Source organism: Lactuca saligna, chromosome 6 (assembly GCF_052625555.1).
Source record: "Lactuca saligna cultivar CGN05327 chromosome 6, ASM5262555v1, whole genome shotgun sequence".
In the NCBI taxonomy this organism is placed as follows: Eukaryota; Viridiplantae; Streptophyta; class Magnoliopsida; order Asterales; family Asteraceae; genus Lactuca; species Lactuca saligna.
The window spans coordinates 49911813-49927381 of record NC_136422.1 but is presented as its reverse complement, the minus strand read 5'-3'; the positions used below and the strand labels follow the sequence as shown (position 1 = coordinate 49927381).

The 15569-nt window shown below is 33.6% G+C and overlaps 2 protein-coding genes across 2 annotated transcripts; both read right to left on the bottom strand.

Annotated features, from left to right (window-relative positions):
* Positions 1 to 2652: 2652 nt before the first annotated feature.
* Positions 2653 to 4558, bottom strand: LOC144999899 (pentatricopeptide repeat-containing protein At3g29230-like). The gene has a single exon (XM_078959055.1). The coding sequence runs from the start codon at positions 4551 to 4553 to the stop codon at positions 2673 to 2675; it is 1881 nt and encodes a 626-aa protein (XP_078815181.1). The 5' UTR covers positions 4554 to 4558; the 3' UTR covers positions 2653 to 2672.
* A 1757-nt stretch (positions 4559 to 6315) lies between these two features.
* Positions 6316 to 9631, bottom strand: LOC144999618 (ABC transporter F family member 1-like). The gene is made up of 6 exons (XM_078958744.1): positions 9467 to 9631; positions 9135 to 9365; positions 8421 to 8494; positions 8119 to 8329; positions 7791 to 8025; positions 6316 to 7712 (listed from the first exon to the last, which is right to left on the bottom strand). Exons 2-6 carry the CDS (start codon positions 9363 to 9365, stop codon positions 6655 to 6657), a joined length of 1809 nt encoding a protein of 602 aa, XP_078814870.1. The 5' UTR covers positions 9467 to 9631; the 3' UTR covers positions 6316 to 6654.
* Between the last annotated feature and the right edge of the window lie 5938 nt (positions 9632 to 15569).

The following is a 15569-nucleotide window of genomic DNA, read 5'->3' as shown; positions in this document are numbered from 1 at the left end:
TTTCTCTCCTTTTTGAACTGTAAATTGATTAACTTGGTCTCGTTTTAAATTTTATTTATTCAAATCTATCGTTCAATTGACTACATTTATAATGCCATAGGTGTATGCCATCATGATACTAGTCCAAAAAAAGTTGGTAAGGTTAAGATACTCACTTATTTACATTGATATTGTTACTGATTTATTAATATGCGAACACCATTTTTGCTTTTGCAGGTTAATTCACACTCTTATCAGCAAAAATTATCTGATTTTGGAGTTCTTTTTTTTACTTGCTGGCACAGAATTTTTTTTTAGGTTCTAAGTGATTAAAAGTTGCCATCACTATACCTTCTAAGCACACTTGAATATGTAAGTAGTTCTACTTTTAAGAGTTAATTGATTAGATTGTTTGATTGGCCAGGATATTGTGAATGCCATATGTGTTGATGTATTTAAGTTTCTTGTAGCCTGGTTCACACATTCTTGCAGGAGGATCTTCTAATGGTAAATGTGTTAAAGTAAGATTTTTTATCTTGTAGTATGGTTAAAACATTCCATTTTTTATAAATATCATTTTTGATTGATTTTTTTGTTATTATATATGGCTCTTTTTGTAAATATCAATCAAATATTGGTGCCAAAAACATGCAATTGTGATGCCTGAAGCACACATGCAACTGATATCTTTAGAAGAGAACCCATGGTTCACATTATAGGTATATGCATCAAACACACTGAATTTTTTAGCTTTTTTATATTGATTAATCATTTGTGAGTTTCATATGTCTTTTAAGTTCTATATTAAGTCAAAACTTTCTTGATAATGATTTAGTTATAAGGAATGAAGTATGTAATGAGGTTACTTATAATTATGAATGTGAAATTCAGTGGAGTAACAGATGGTAGCTTTTCTGGAGTAAAGGCTCTAAGGAAGCTTTGACTGCTGTAAGTTTCTTTGGCTGATAGATTTTTGTCAAGTAAAAAACAGTGAAATTCAGTGGAGTAAAAGATTTTTGTTAACTTAAATCGTATACATGTATTGCAGATTGAGATAACATCTTTGTTTGGGCATCACTTGAAGAAGTAATAGATTTATGTATTGAAATACTATTTCATCCACGTTGATGAAAGGATCATGAGAATGTAAATGCAATTATTACAGGAAAAAAAATGGGAAGAGTTGATTTTTTTTTTTAGGTTTTCATTTTATTTTGTAATTTGCTGAAAAGTTGTACTAAGTTTTTGTTGAGTGTGTGATGTATGCGTGCATGATAATTTAGACTCTGTCAAGTGGAAAATAAATTTCCCCAAGCTTTTTGTTCTTAGATATTGTGGGTGTATTTAAATTTGAGAATAATTTTTGTTTTATCTTTATAAATGAATCATAGTATATTTTACCATTGACTACTTACTTAAATGGGTTAAATACAAAAAATAGCAACAAAAATCAATGACGATTTTTTATGGTCACTAATTGAATAACATAGTGACGACTTTGTATGGTCACTAATTAACATGGTGACGACTTTTTATGATCACTAATTAATTAGTATAAACCAGTGACGACTTTGTATGATCACTAGTTGAATAACCTAGTGATGACTTTTTATGGTCATAAATGGAACAAAATAGTGACGATTTTCATTGATTAGTGACAACATCTAGTGACAAAATGGGTTGTCGTTGATTTAGTGACCAAGACATTTTAGTCACTATTTAGTGACTACTAATATATTTTTGTCACTAAATCGGTTTTGTGACGGACCTATAGTGACGAAAAGTGACGACCAAAATTTTGGTCACTAAATCGTTTAGTGACGACTACTTCTATTATTAGCGACCGTTTTGCTTTCGTCACTAATTAGCATTTTTTTTTGTAGTGATATATATATATATATATATATATATATATATATATATATATATATATATATATATATATATATATATATATATATATATATATATACAGTAACTCTACTCGCATAATTTTAAAGAGGGATGACACAAATACACTACAAAGTTTCTAAGGTTAGTCGATTTAGTCTCTAAAGTTATTTATTGACTTTATGGGGTTATAAGGTAGGTAGCGATTTGCTCTTTTAGTCCTTTTCAACATTTAATAACCAGTGCACCATGCAACAGTGACCATTTAGACAAAAAAATAAATAAATAAATAACCACTCACATCAGAATAAAATTTAAGGACTTAAGATTTATAAATGAAAATATGATTTGATATTAGACAAACAAATAGAAGTTTATTGTAATATCTTACATTTAGCCCTTGATTATACTAAATGCAAGAAATAATAATGCACTTTCCTTTATCTAATAATTCACCTGTCTTTTATTTCTTATTCTTAACTTATTAATTTTATTTTTTTTCCTTTTTTTCCTAAATTAAGCATTGTGTTTTGAAAGTACATTGGTTTAATAAGAGAAAACATTAAAATTAACAATTAGAAAATATGATGCTATATTATAAAAACAAATGGAAGTACTTCGCTATATCTTGCATTTGACCCCTAATTGGGCTAAATGCAAGAAATAACAATGTACTTTCAATTGTTATATCTGTAATAGTATAAAGCTATAGTAACCTATATAGATTAAAAATAGCATTAAAAAAAACCCAAAACATATAGCATTGTAAGAAAACATAATTAATTGATTATGAAAAGTGGTCATCAAAGATCACATTCTAACAACAAGTTATCATTTAAACACTCCAAGATTTCATAAATATCACTCCTTTGCACATGATTTGTATCTCTAGCAACAAATTCATGCACACTATCCCCAATTTGAATCAAACTACAACCAGGAATCTTTTCGATTCCTTTCTCTCTCATTTCCAACCTAAATCTCAAAGCATCTTCCCACCTTCCAATTGATGAACTCAAATTTGTAATTAATGTCAAATATCCAGAATTTAAACCTTCTTTATCCAATACTTTCTTGCTTACATACTCAAACAATTCACCATTTCCATGTAGCTTACAAGCACTAATCACAGTAGCCCAAATTACCGAATTAGCCTCCATATCCATGTTTTCTATCAACCTAATTGCTTCATGTAACTCCCCCGATCGAGCTAAAAGATCAATCAAGCATCCATAATGCTCGATTTTAGGTTTAATTCCATAGAAATTTACCATTTTTTGGAATAAACTCTTCCCCTCTTTCACCATTCCTCCATGGTTGCAAGCTGAAAGAACAGCAATAAACATGACATCATCTGGTTTTATTCCTTCATCACACATCTTGTTAAAAAAATTCAAAGCTTCTTTACATTTCCCATTAACAGCTAACCCTGACACCATTGTTGTCCATGTGATTATACATTTGTTGGACATTTTGTTAAAAATTGATTTACCATTTTCGATGTCCCCACATTTAGTGAACATGTCTATTAATGCGTTTCCTAAAGGGGTTGAGAGATTAATCTTGTTTTTGTTTATGTATGAGCTTATCCATTTGCCATTTTCAAGAGAACCCAAGTGAGAAGAAGCAGAGAGGATGCTAATTAAAGTGATGTGGTCAGGTTTGCATTTGTTATCAAGTAACATGAAATGAAACAAAGAAAGAGCTTCGTTGAATTGGCTTTTGTTTACATATCCTGCAATCATGGCGTTCCAAGTTACTACATTTCTTTTGGTGCCCATTTGATTGAACATTTTTCTTGCTGATTCAAGATGTCCAGATGCAGCGTATCCTGATATGATTGATGTAGATGTTACCACAGACTTTACAGGCATTTTATCGAACATGTTCTCTGCGTTTTTTAAATCGCCTGCTTTGACATATCCAGAGATTAGACAGTTCCATGAAACTTCGTTTCTCTCAGGCATTTTGTCGAACACTGAACGTGCAGATTCCATCTTTCCGTTCTTTGCTAACCCTGTGATGACAGAATTCCATGTCACGATGCTTCTTTTTGGCATTGATTCAAACAACTTGATAGCGGATTCAACTTCTTGACAGTCCATATACATCGCAATCATTGTATTCCAAGACACGGTATCTCTCTCAGGCATTTCATCGAACACCTTGGACGCCAAGTCAACACCATCATTACCACACTTGGCGTAGAAATTTAGAAGGGTGTTTCCAACAAACACACTGGAAGCATCAAGACCCATCTTCAAAACTTCTCCGTGAATCATTCTACCGACATCCAAACACTCGATTGTTTTTAGAAGAAAAGTGAAGGTGAAACTGTTGGGTGATACCAAAAACGCTCTGCTCCTCATCTGTTTGTAAGCACGCAGTGCATTATATGTGGTAGAGTTGTTTTCACGACCGATGAAGCATTTGATCATTGTGTTATAAGCAATAACGTCGGGAGAATTCGAAGTTTGAAGCACATTGAAAGCATAATCCACTGAAATGAGGTCGGACGAAACAGTGATGAGATTGTGTAATAGAGAGTCGTTGTCTTTGAGGCCATTGACGAGTATCTGGAGATGGGTTTGTTTTAAGTGATTAGTGTTTTTGCACTTCTGTAAGAACCTGAGCATTTTACGTGCCATGGTAGCATTCAATTTGAATGTAATTTGTACCACCATTATCAAGCATTCCAAAGGAGAGCTTTCTTTAATTTAAAACTAGTTTTATCTTTTAAGCCTAGTAATGGTAATGGCAATGGGCGGGCGGGCGGGCGGGGCATGGCATTTACCAAACCCGTCCGATATTCGATTTGGATTTAGGATGTGTTTGTTTCGCTATAATGGAATGGAATCAGGGGGGGAAAATAAATACAATTCCATCAGATTCTAATGTTTGGTTTAAACTTTATACGAATGGAATTGGAATCCTAAAAAAAAAAATAAAAAAAATCAAATAAGAGAAAACACTTTTTGAATTCCTTCAAAAAGATGATGGATTAATGGAAAATAACATTTTACCTTATTATCCTTATTTTATTTCACAACATAACATCTACCACCACCATTACTACCTACCACCTCCACCACCACCTACTGTTAGTCTGTCACCACCGTCACAATTACCACCCACCACCACCTACTGTCACCGGCACCACCATCTACCACACCCGCCAACACCACCAACCACCACCACTGTCACCACCACTTACCACCGCTACCGTCAGCATCATTGCCATCACCACCCACTTACCACCACATATCTCTGTCACTGTCATCATCACCACCACCACCTACCTACCGCCTCCATTATCACCCACCACCACCAACTACCAACGCTATGCCAATGAAATAAATGTTCAATTAATAAAATAAAATTTTATTATTTTTATAATTTATATAATATATTTTTACTTGTAAGATAGAAATCGAAAGAGAATTTAGTAAAACAGATAATAATAATAATAATAATAATAATAAATGACAGTTTTGTCATTCTAAGATTCTAATTTCGTTTCCTACTAACCAAACTGAATTTAGAATTAGTTCAATTCCAATTCCTTCAACCACATAATATATGGAATTGGATTCAAATTCCTGCCAAATTCATTTTTCAATTTTAATTTCAGTTACCTCAAAATCATTTTGTAAACGAAACAACACTTAAGAGTTTTTCCGTCGGATTTTTAGAATTTTATTTGGTTTACCTAGTAGTGCTAGGCTAGCACCTTTTACTACAATCCAATTAAACATAATGTTTCATATCCATTAACAATCAAACCCAAATTAATTTTAGTTAATTTGTTATTATTGTATATTGGTTAATTCGTTAATATTATATTTTAAAGTAATAAAGCATCATTTATAGTCTATTTTTTCCACCTAAACATAAATAAATTTTGATTAATTTGTTGCTGTTATATTTTGATTGAGATTATATGTCAATAGGTCTTGCATTATGGATATAAATTTTTTTCACCTACCTACCTAGAATCTATATGGGCCTAAGCTTGCCGATTCCTGTGAGATAGTTAACCGAAATACGTCAAACATGAGTAGCTCTTCACAGGCAATGACGAATTGATTGAACAAGCACATCGAGAAGCTAGCAGCTTCATGTAGCAATCAATCGCTACATAACTTGACAAATAATTTAATGACTTTCACAACATCGCTTTTAATAAATAAGCTCAGACCATAGTTATTCAATAATATATCGCTTTTACATTTCACGCACAACCTCTTTTGTAAAAATTACTTAGGGTCTTGTGAAATACCATTAACTTATTTTTCCTAAATCATTTGCATACATATGAAGTTGTTTAATAACAACCTCATAATGGAACTATTCAAAAGTCACATATCAATCGATCAACATTCAAACGTATTTCATATACGCTTTCGACGAATCAAAAACCCTCTTAACCAAGTTGATGCACAAATATATCAATAATACAGAAATCCAAATACTTACTTAGAATCAAGTCATTACACTCTTCAATAAAAATTGTAGCAATCATAAATAAAACCATGTTTACGTTCATTAAAGTAAAATCAAAAATATAGTGCAAGAAAGAAATCTAAGATTAAAAACAAGATGCCTCAAAAGGAGAGAGAGACATTGATAACCGATAAGTGCTCAACAAAAGCCAGCCCCTAAAATAACCCTCTCCCACAACTCTTTTCAGCTTTATAAATCGACAAACAGCCCATGCAGCCATATCCAAAATACAAGCCTCACGAGCTCAAACATCGGTGCATACAAAATATAGCAACTCACTCATTAACCTGATAACCCAGCCTTAGTCCTCAAATGCTCCTTGAACCCCATAATATCCCCTTCCCAACGTGTCACAGCCTGATTCTCACACACCCAAATCTCATGCGCCACCTGATTAATCAACCTAAAGTCATGACTCACCAACACCATCCCTCCATCCCACTCATTCAACGCCTCAGCCAAACTATCAATCGTTTCAATATCCAAATGATTTGTCGGCTCATCAAGCAAAAGCATCTGCGGTTGCCGAAACGCCAACCACGCGAATATCACCCGACTCTTCTGCCCGTCCGACAAATTCTTCATCGGCATCACTTGCGCTTTCCCGGTCAGCCCAAACCGCCCGATACTCGCGCGCATCTTCTCCTCTTCGTTCCCCGGATACTCCCTCATCATATACAACAACGCCGACATCTCCAAATCCAACTTCTCCGCCAAATGTTGATGATACTGCGCGATTCTCAAATGATTGTGTCGTCTCACCATGCCATCGAGAGGAACAAGCTCCCCCGTCATAAGCTTTAGCAAAGTACTTTTCCCCGCTCCGTTGGGGCCCACCAACGCGACACGGGAATCGAGGTCAACACCGAAGTCGAGACATTTGTAGATGAGATTCTCCGGGGTGTAACCGAAGGAGACTTCGACGAATTGGAGGACGGGCGGCGGGAGTTTACCGACGTCGACGAAGCGGAAGACGAGGACTTTGTCGCGCGCGACTTTTTCGGTGAGGCCACCGCGTTCCATTTTCGCGAGGGTTTTTTCTTTGGATTGGGCTTGGCGGGCGAGTTTGGCGGACCCGTGACCGAATCGCGCGATGTATTCTTTCATGTTGGCGATTTGGTCTTGTTCCCATTTGTATTGTTTCATTTGGTTTTCTTCGAGTTCAGATCGCGTTTGGATGTATTGGTCGAAGTTTCCCGTGTAGATTTTGAGTTTCTTGCTTTGCATGTGGATGATGTTCGTGCATACTCCGTTTAGGAAATCTTGGGAGTGGGAGACAACTACGAGGATTCGCTCGAAGTTTTTTAGGGTTTCTTCTAACCACACACACGCTTCGAGATCTGAGAGAAAAAAAAAAAGATATTCATGTCATTTAAGAAAATGTGATTTTAGACTTTGGGAAGAGGATAAGAACTTACCAAGATGATTAGTGGGCTCATCAAGTAACAAGATTGTGGGGTTCATAAACAAAGCACGAGCCAAAGCAATACGCATCCTCCATCCACCAGAAAAGTCTCTTGTTTTCTTTGCTTGCATTTGTTTATCAAATCCAAGACCATTTAAGATCTCGGCTGCACGTTTCTCTGCAGTTGATGCATCCATGGCATCTAATCGTTCATAGATACGATCAAGAGCATCACCTCCACCAGCATCCTAAACCAAAGAAAAAAACAAAAAACAAAGTAAGATTGTGATTCACATTCAAGAAATGTGTAAAGACTCGATTTTTTTTTGTAATGTTAGAACCTGAGCAGCTAAGCGTTCAACTTCTGCTTCCAATTTGAGCCTTTCTTCATCACAATTCATGACAGCTTCAAGTGATGACATGTCAGATGCTTCGATTTCTCTGGTGAGATGGAAGATGTCCATGTGTTCAGGGATTGGAAGTTCTCTCATTCCAATTGATGTTAGAAGTGTGGATTTACCACATCCGTTTAAACCAAGTAAACCATAACGTCTGAAAAGTGATATATGGTAAATAAATGTAAGAAAAACTATATGGTGGGAAAAAAAGTATGTGACATAAGAGAATAGTGCAAAGTGCATACCTCCCATAGTTAAGCTCCAGTTCAGTGTCAACAATAAGATCGTGTCCATGAAAAGTAAGTGACAGAGACTCTATCTGTAATCATAATTTAGAAATTGGGTTATAGATTGGCTATAAAAATAATAAAAGATTCCTCATTACAAAACTTAAAACTTGAAGATATGATAAAATGAAACAAACATGGAAAAGAATCCAGCAAAATTCGCTTCCAAAAGAAGGATTCATATAACATATTAAAAACACAAAAGATACAGAAGCAGGGTCAACCATATACAATTATACACCACTAAATAAGTCATAAAAGCTTCATTAGTTAAAAAATAAGTAACTTTAAGGAAGAACATCAAGCATGGATAACATACACAAATCAATAAACCATTAACATGATAGAATAATATCTAAACAGCACAAAAATATCCTTTTTTTTTCTGGGAGATGAATATAATTCGATGGTCCTGATTTCTGAAGTATTTCAACTAATATGATTATATTATCAATATGTGAAGCTAGTCAATTCATCGCTTTATCAAAACTAAGAACCCTAGAAAACGTATTAAACAATATAAAAACCACTTTTCGCTCACAGCCTGTTAAATTTCTAAACCTAGGTGTTGTTTTATAACTGGATCAACCTAAATAGCAATTTAAACAATAAAGAAAAATAAAAAACTCAAATTTATAGAAATACAGATCCAATTTTCACTTTTGTTCTTACCCGAATATCCCTAGACAGCGGATGAGAACAAAGAACGCCGGTACAAGTCCGGTCAGATATCACAAGAGACCCCATCCCATTCGACAAGTTATCGGTACTAGAACTTCCGTTCATCGTACCAACAGCCGCCGCCTTAGCCGAAGTAGCGGCGGCTGCTGCTTTACCTCCTCTCTTGGCAGCCGCTGCTGCCTTCTTCTGGAGCGCCTTCTTCTTGCTCGCATCAGACACCATCTAAAACCAAACAAACAAGATTAAAATCACATCGAAAACCAAAAATCACGATTTCAATGAACAACGAACCCTAGAAACATGATATTCGATCAGATCGATACCTTGAGATCGGAAAGTGAAAGATCTAGGAATTGATCGAGATTGAAAGCGTTTGCGATAGGAATCACCTCCGGCCGATAGGTAGATGGAGTCGGTGTGAAGAGAAAAAAAGGGAAGACGACGCCTCAAAAGTTTGAGGGTTTGAGAGAAAAATCAAGCAACGAGGTTTACGATATTTTATACTGGGTGTCTGGAGAGAGGGATCACACGTGGCATATTCTAGTTAGCACCCAAAAGCAAGACTATGTATCCACCAAACTGATTTTTTTTTTCGTAAGTTAAATAAGAATTGTATTTTAGTTGGATTATTATATTGTTATATTATATATATATATATATATATATATATATATATATATATATATATATATATATATATATATATATATATTACAATTTACAGTAAAATTCACTGAAATAATGCGATTAATTGCGAAAAATAGTTAAGAACCTCATTTATAGCAGCATATTTTGGATCTTATAATAAATATTACTTGTATTTTATTATGTTATATTAATATATTTTAAATTTTACTTGTAGTAATAAATTCTTTTAATAAATAATAACAACTATTTTATTATAATAAATTAAGTTACAATCTGTGAAAACCATAGATAAAATATTTATAAAAGATTTAAATTATTAATAACCAATAAAATTTAATTTATATTATAAATGATTTACATGATCATATCACAATTAAACGAACAATGAAAATTTTACATGAACTTCACAATAATAATATATTTACATATCCAAATAACCATAAGTTTTCTATTCAAACTATAACACAATAAACACATCCCATAGTCTCATGAATTAACAAAACAAATTAATATCAAATCACCAAGTCGAATCTCATTACAAACAAACAACTTAAACTACATAGTTAACACCACAATTTTATCTACTTAGATAACATAATCTGTTTATTGATTGTCAATAAACATAACTTCAATATTTTCAATTAATATTTTTTAAGTTTCCGAACTTACACCTGCGAATATTAAAATAAGCTTTAAACTAGAGGTGTGTATAAGGTGGTTGGTTCGGTTATTGGTTAAAACCGAACCATAATCATTATAATTGGTTAATGCATTTTTGTAACTATTGGGTATTGTTAATATTGGTTATAGTTAATGGTTTTTATCGGTTAACGGTTTTGGTTAATGGTTAATATTGGTTAACCATAATGTTCAAAATAATATAAACAACGAAAGTATATTAGCATAAAAAATGAAAATAAAATACCAAAAAATCCTCGACGCCGATGTTTGTAACCTAACTTATAGTAATAGAATAAAATGTCTACCTTTAATACTTAGAGTGAGATAACACATAGTTACATTCAAAATAAAAAACATTCAATAAAAATATAAAACATTAAAAATTTTGACATTTTTAATTTCATATATTGATAATTGATATTAATATTAAAATAAAAACCAAACATTCATACACGTTCAATACGATTAAATCAAAACTATAAAATAAAAGAGTCAAACATTTATTTTATGTGTTATTGGATAAAAAAAAAAATCAATCACTCATATACATTCAATATGATTAAGTCAAAAACTGTAAATAAGAAAAGTCAAAAAAATTCAAAAATATACATTATTAATATATCACAGAGTCAAGAAGAACCAAAAACTTAACTTACCTAGAAGTTTTGATTATAAAGTCAAAAAAAAACCTTCAAACAGGACCATAAAGTCCAAACAGTCTTTTATTAGGATTAACGGTGTGAGAAGCCTTGGATTAGGATTATAAGTGTGAAGATTAAACTAATTGTGAATAATGTTTACAAATTATAGAATTAGCTGATTAGGAATTACAACCTTAATCAATAATCTAACTCAATGCATGATTGAAAGATTGTGTGTGTCTACGTGATCAACATTTGATGGTTTGATTGTTCGTTCGTCTCTTGATAAGTGAGGATTAATGATTTATATTTTCAAATTTTTAATGGATCTTAAATAAGTTTGACTATATTATTTTATATATGATCTATAATTTTTATATATTAAAATATAAAGTTAGCGGTTCGATTAATAATGGTTCGGTTAACCTATAAAACCATAACCGAACCGTTAGTTATCGATTAACAAAAATTAGAAACCGAACCAACTGTTTTTAAAATGGTTCAGTTATTATGGTTTGGTTATATCGGTTAATTTGGTTATGGTTCGGTTTTTCGGTTATTATGCTCATCCCTACTTTAAACATCCACCCAATGTTGTGTATATGAAGTAGATAAAGATTGTATTCGATGCGTCACATATAGCTGAAAATCTAGCTTATTTTTCAAGTATTTTTAAGTTGTCATGTTCGGCAAGCTAAAAAGTAGCTTATAAGCTAGTTTTTTAAAAAGCTACTTAGACTAACTTTTTAAGAGTTTTTTTTTAAATTTTCAAATATACCCATTAATTAATTATAAAAAAAACACATTCTTTTAAATGTCTTTTATGTCATTTCATATTTTTTCAACTAGTTTTACCAAACGTTATTTTTTTATCAGATAGTTTTTTAACTATCTACTAACTTTTTATCAACTAGTTTTTCAGTTAATACGTCAAACATAGCCAAAGTGATACATCCAACCAATTTCTAATTCTCGTGAGATATTAGTGCTTTAGCTCCACTAACTCTCATCTGTCGATACTCTCTAATACACAATTCATAAAAAGCAACCATCTATGAAAAAAAGCCATTATGTCATTAAAAACATGTAATTAGTTATGAATGTTGAGATTTGAAGATAATGAAATACAAAAAATTAACCCTTAATATCAAGATTTAAATATTTATCATGTACTTCACATCTTGACATCTAACATTAGATAACACACATTTCTCTATGTTGTCAAAGTTATTTACTAACAAAGAAAAAAATGACAAACATACCTACAGGTTAGATCTTTATCAATGAAAAAAATCATCTACACCAACAAAAAGACCTTCTAGAACATATCTATCACTGGAATATATATCAGAGCATGAATGGCAAGGTTATACATGTTCACGAAATCAAAAAATATGCAAACCACAAAGACATATGACAACCTGTTGGAAGGACTAACTGTATTTTTATTTCTTATAAGAACAATGCATGTGATGCTTTATTATTCTCTTAAAACACATTTCTATCATAACTTTCGTATTGGAATTAGTGTTCTTGTTTCTTGCAAGACATCACATTGCAACCAATCTTAATATAAACCGTGACTTTGGATCAAATCAATGGTCACTACCATGAAATATGTTTATGTCCCTAAATAAATTATACTTGAAAAAAGAAACAAAAGGGTAAATAAAGGAAAGGCAGTTTCCTGCTGTATTCAAAAATTAAGAACAATCTATTTTTTAAAACCAAACCTCAATAATCCATGAGAAGATATATACCAAATTTAGGATATATATTAACATGTTCCATTGTACAGGTGTTATACTGCATGCTTTCAAATTTGTACATTTTGGCTCTAGAATATATATTAACATGTTCCGTTAAAGACATTTCAGTCAAATAAAATATGAAGGTCACATTCTTTAGAACTGATAGAGAAAAAGAGATATAAGCCCAAGTTAAAAGGCACATACCAAAATGGTGTCTCAAGAAGTGAAAAATGTTCGATGCATTTTCATTTAAGCTAGTTGTTGAAGATGATATGGCATGTAATTTGATTATATAAGCCAATGAAAATACTAAATGATTATATCATAAACATAGTAGCAAGTAACAGGGGAAGCACAAAATCAGAGCTTCTAGCAAAACCAACCGATATCACGACTTAGAGTTAATTTGAATTAAAGAAATATTTTGATTTATGAACCAATATCATGACTTAGAGTTAATTTGAATTAAAGAAATATTCTGATTTATGAACTAATATCATGACTTATGTCATGGAACCTGTCGCAAACAACCAACCAAAAAACATTACTACATACTTTTAGTTTAGGTCTTACATCAAAAAGTTGGTGGGTTTAAGATGGAGATTCATAAAGAGATGAAATATTGTCTCCAAATTTATAACATCCCAAAAATAGTGGTAAAATTTTTATTTTTCAAACCTCCAAAATACAATAAATTTGTTCCAAAACAACCATAATATAAAATATTCTAAGCATTAGAGTGGAATCAAATATCAATGCAAACTAAAATCAAGGGGATGTGGTGTGATCACGTCGGGTCATTCCTTTTTGAACTGGAAATACCTAAAAACATTAAACCATGAACCCGTAAGCACAAAGCTTACTGAGTTCCCCAAAATACCACATAACCATACATAAATCTCGGACCCTATCCACATGTCGGGCCCCGCCATGATAATAGAACCCGCCCAACATACAATCGGACCCCGCCTAGGATACATAACGGGCCCCGCTCAACATACATAACTGGCCCCGCCCAAAAAACACACGCAAGTGTCATAAAAATAGCTAGCATCTTACATAACACAATCCAATGGGCCGACATTGGTTCCTTCGACCCACACGTATGTTGAAGAGACTCACCTTAATTTGTAGACAAACACATCTCACACTCAGGCTACCGAAACTGGAACTCCACACACTAAACAATACACAATAAAACCCTAATTAGAGATTAAGGAAACAATTCATACTCAAGGGTCTTAGCCTATAATCATTATCTCTATAAGGGGTAAAAGACCATTTTACCCTTCCAAGACTAGGGCCTACTCTACTTGACCCTTAATCTAACTTTGTCCAAAATCCCTTTATGGCACTACGACCCACGTACCCCATGCTCTACGCCCTACGACTGCCTTTGATGACAATTGGGGACAATTCAGGCTACGTCATACATATCCTAAATTACGCCCTGCGTAACAACGCTTTTTGCCAACTTTTCATTAAACTCTTAATGCATAACGACCAACCATCCAATTCTCGGATATCAACCTCAAAAACTTCCTAAGTGATAAAGTCTCTGACTTTATGCCTTTTATAACACCCATAAACTTTAAGCCAAATTTAAACTTTCCAAAAACATTTAAAAACCAATAGTTACTACAAGTTTGTTTCCAAAATAATCTTTATCAGAGTTTTCCCATAATACATATCAAAATGTGAGGAGCGGTGTGATCACGTCTTTTGCCCTGCCTCGATCCCCTGATGTACCTGAAACAATAAACTGAAACTGTAAGCTCAAAAGCTTAGTGAGTTCCCCCAAAATACCCATACTCACTAATATACATATTATCATAAACACAGTATACAATGGGTCCAATCAACCATCGGGTTGGAATACCCCAGGCCCTCAACCACCAGGTTGGAATGCCAACACACTATGGGTCCAATCATCCTCATGATGGAATACCCTAGGCCCTCAACCAACCATGTTGGAATGCCCCGGTCTATTGGCCTCCGCGCAAAGCAGATAAACCTCAACCACTAAACAGACATGTGCACATATAACAGATAATCACATAACAGTCTACATACAATACTGATCTAACAGATCCTACCACATAGCTCATCATATCATCCTATCTACCAGGATACCGATCTAACAATCTATACCACATATCATATAATATTATCCTACCCTCTAGGATACCGGTCTAGCATATCATATTAGCATAACATAACCACATACATTCCACAGGGTCGGCCTTGGTGCCTTAGACCCTTGAGTATAGTGAGGATAACTCACCTTGAAATGCCGAATCGCATGAATAAGCTCAAACTCTCGGATCACTGACACGAACACCACCACTTATATTTATTACGAACCATACTCGTAAATCTCCAATCTTTCCAAAACTATCCTCAAAAGTCAACGGGTCAACTCATGGTCAAATTCAAGGTCAACAGTCCATATTGACCTTAACTCATCGAGTACCCTCAGCTACTCGCCGAGTTTCTTTAATACTCGTCCACTCGCCGAGTCACCGGAGTGACTCGTCGAGTTCCTATGGCTCACGATCGAAGCTCTGAGGCCACTCGTCGAGGTTTCCCACATGCAACACAACAAGTTTATACACATCTAACGATTTGGGAAAACCCTAACCAACTCGCTGAGCTGCTCTACAGGCTCGTCGAGTCTAAGGCAATCTTCATCAGACTTACCGAGT

Coding starts and splice junctions, on each gene's coding strand:
- LOC144999899 (XM_078959055.1), bottom strand. CDS start 4,553: ATGGTGGTACAAATTACATTCAAATTGAATGCTACCATGGCACGTAAA.
- LOC144999618 (XM_078958744.1), bottom strand. CDS start 9,365: ATGGTGTCTGATGCGAGCAAGAAGAAGGCGCTCCAGAAGAAGGCAGCA. Junction 8,495..9,134: donor CGCTGTCTAGGGATATTCGG/GTAAGAACAAAA, acceptor TTATGATTACAG/ATAGAGTCTCTGTCACTTAC. Junction 7,713..7,790: donor TGAGCCCACTAATCATCTTG/GTAAGTTCTTAT, acceptor TTTTTCTCTCAG/ATCTCGAAGCGTGTGTGTGG.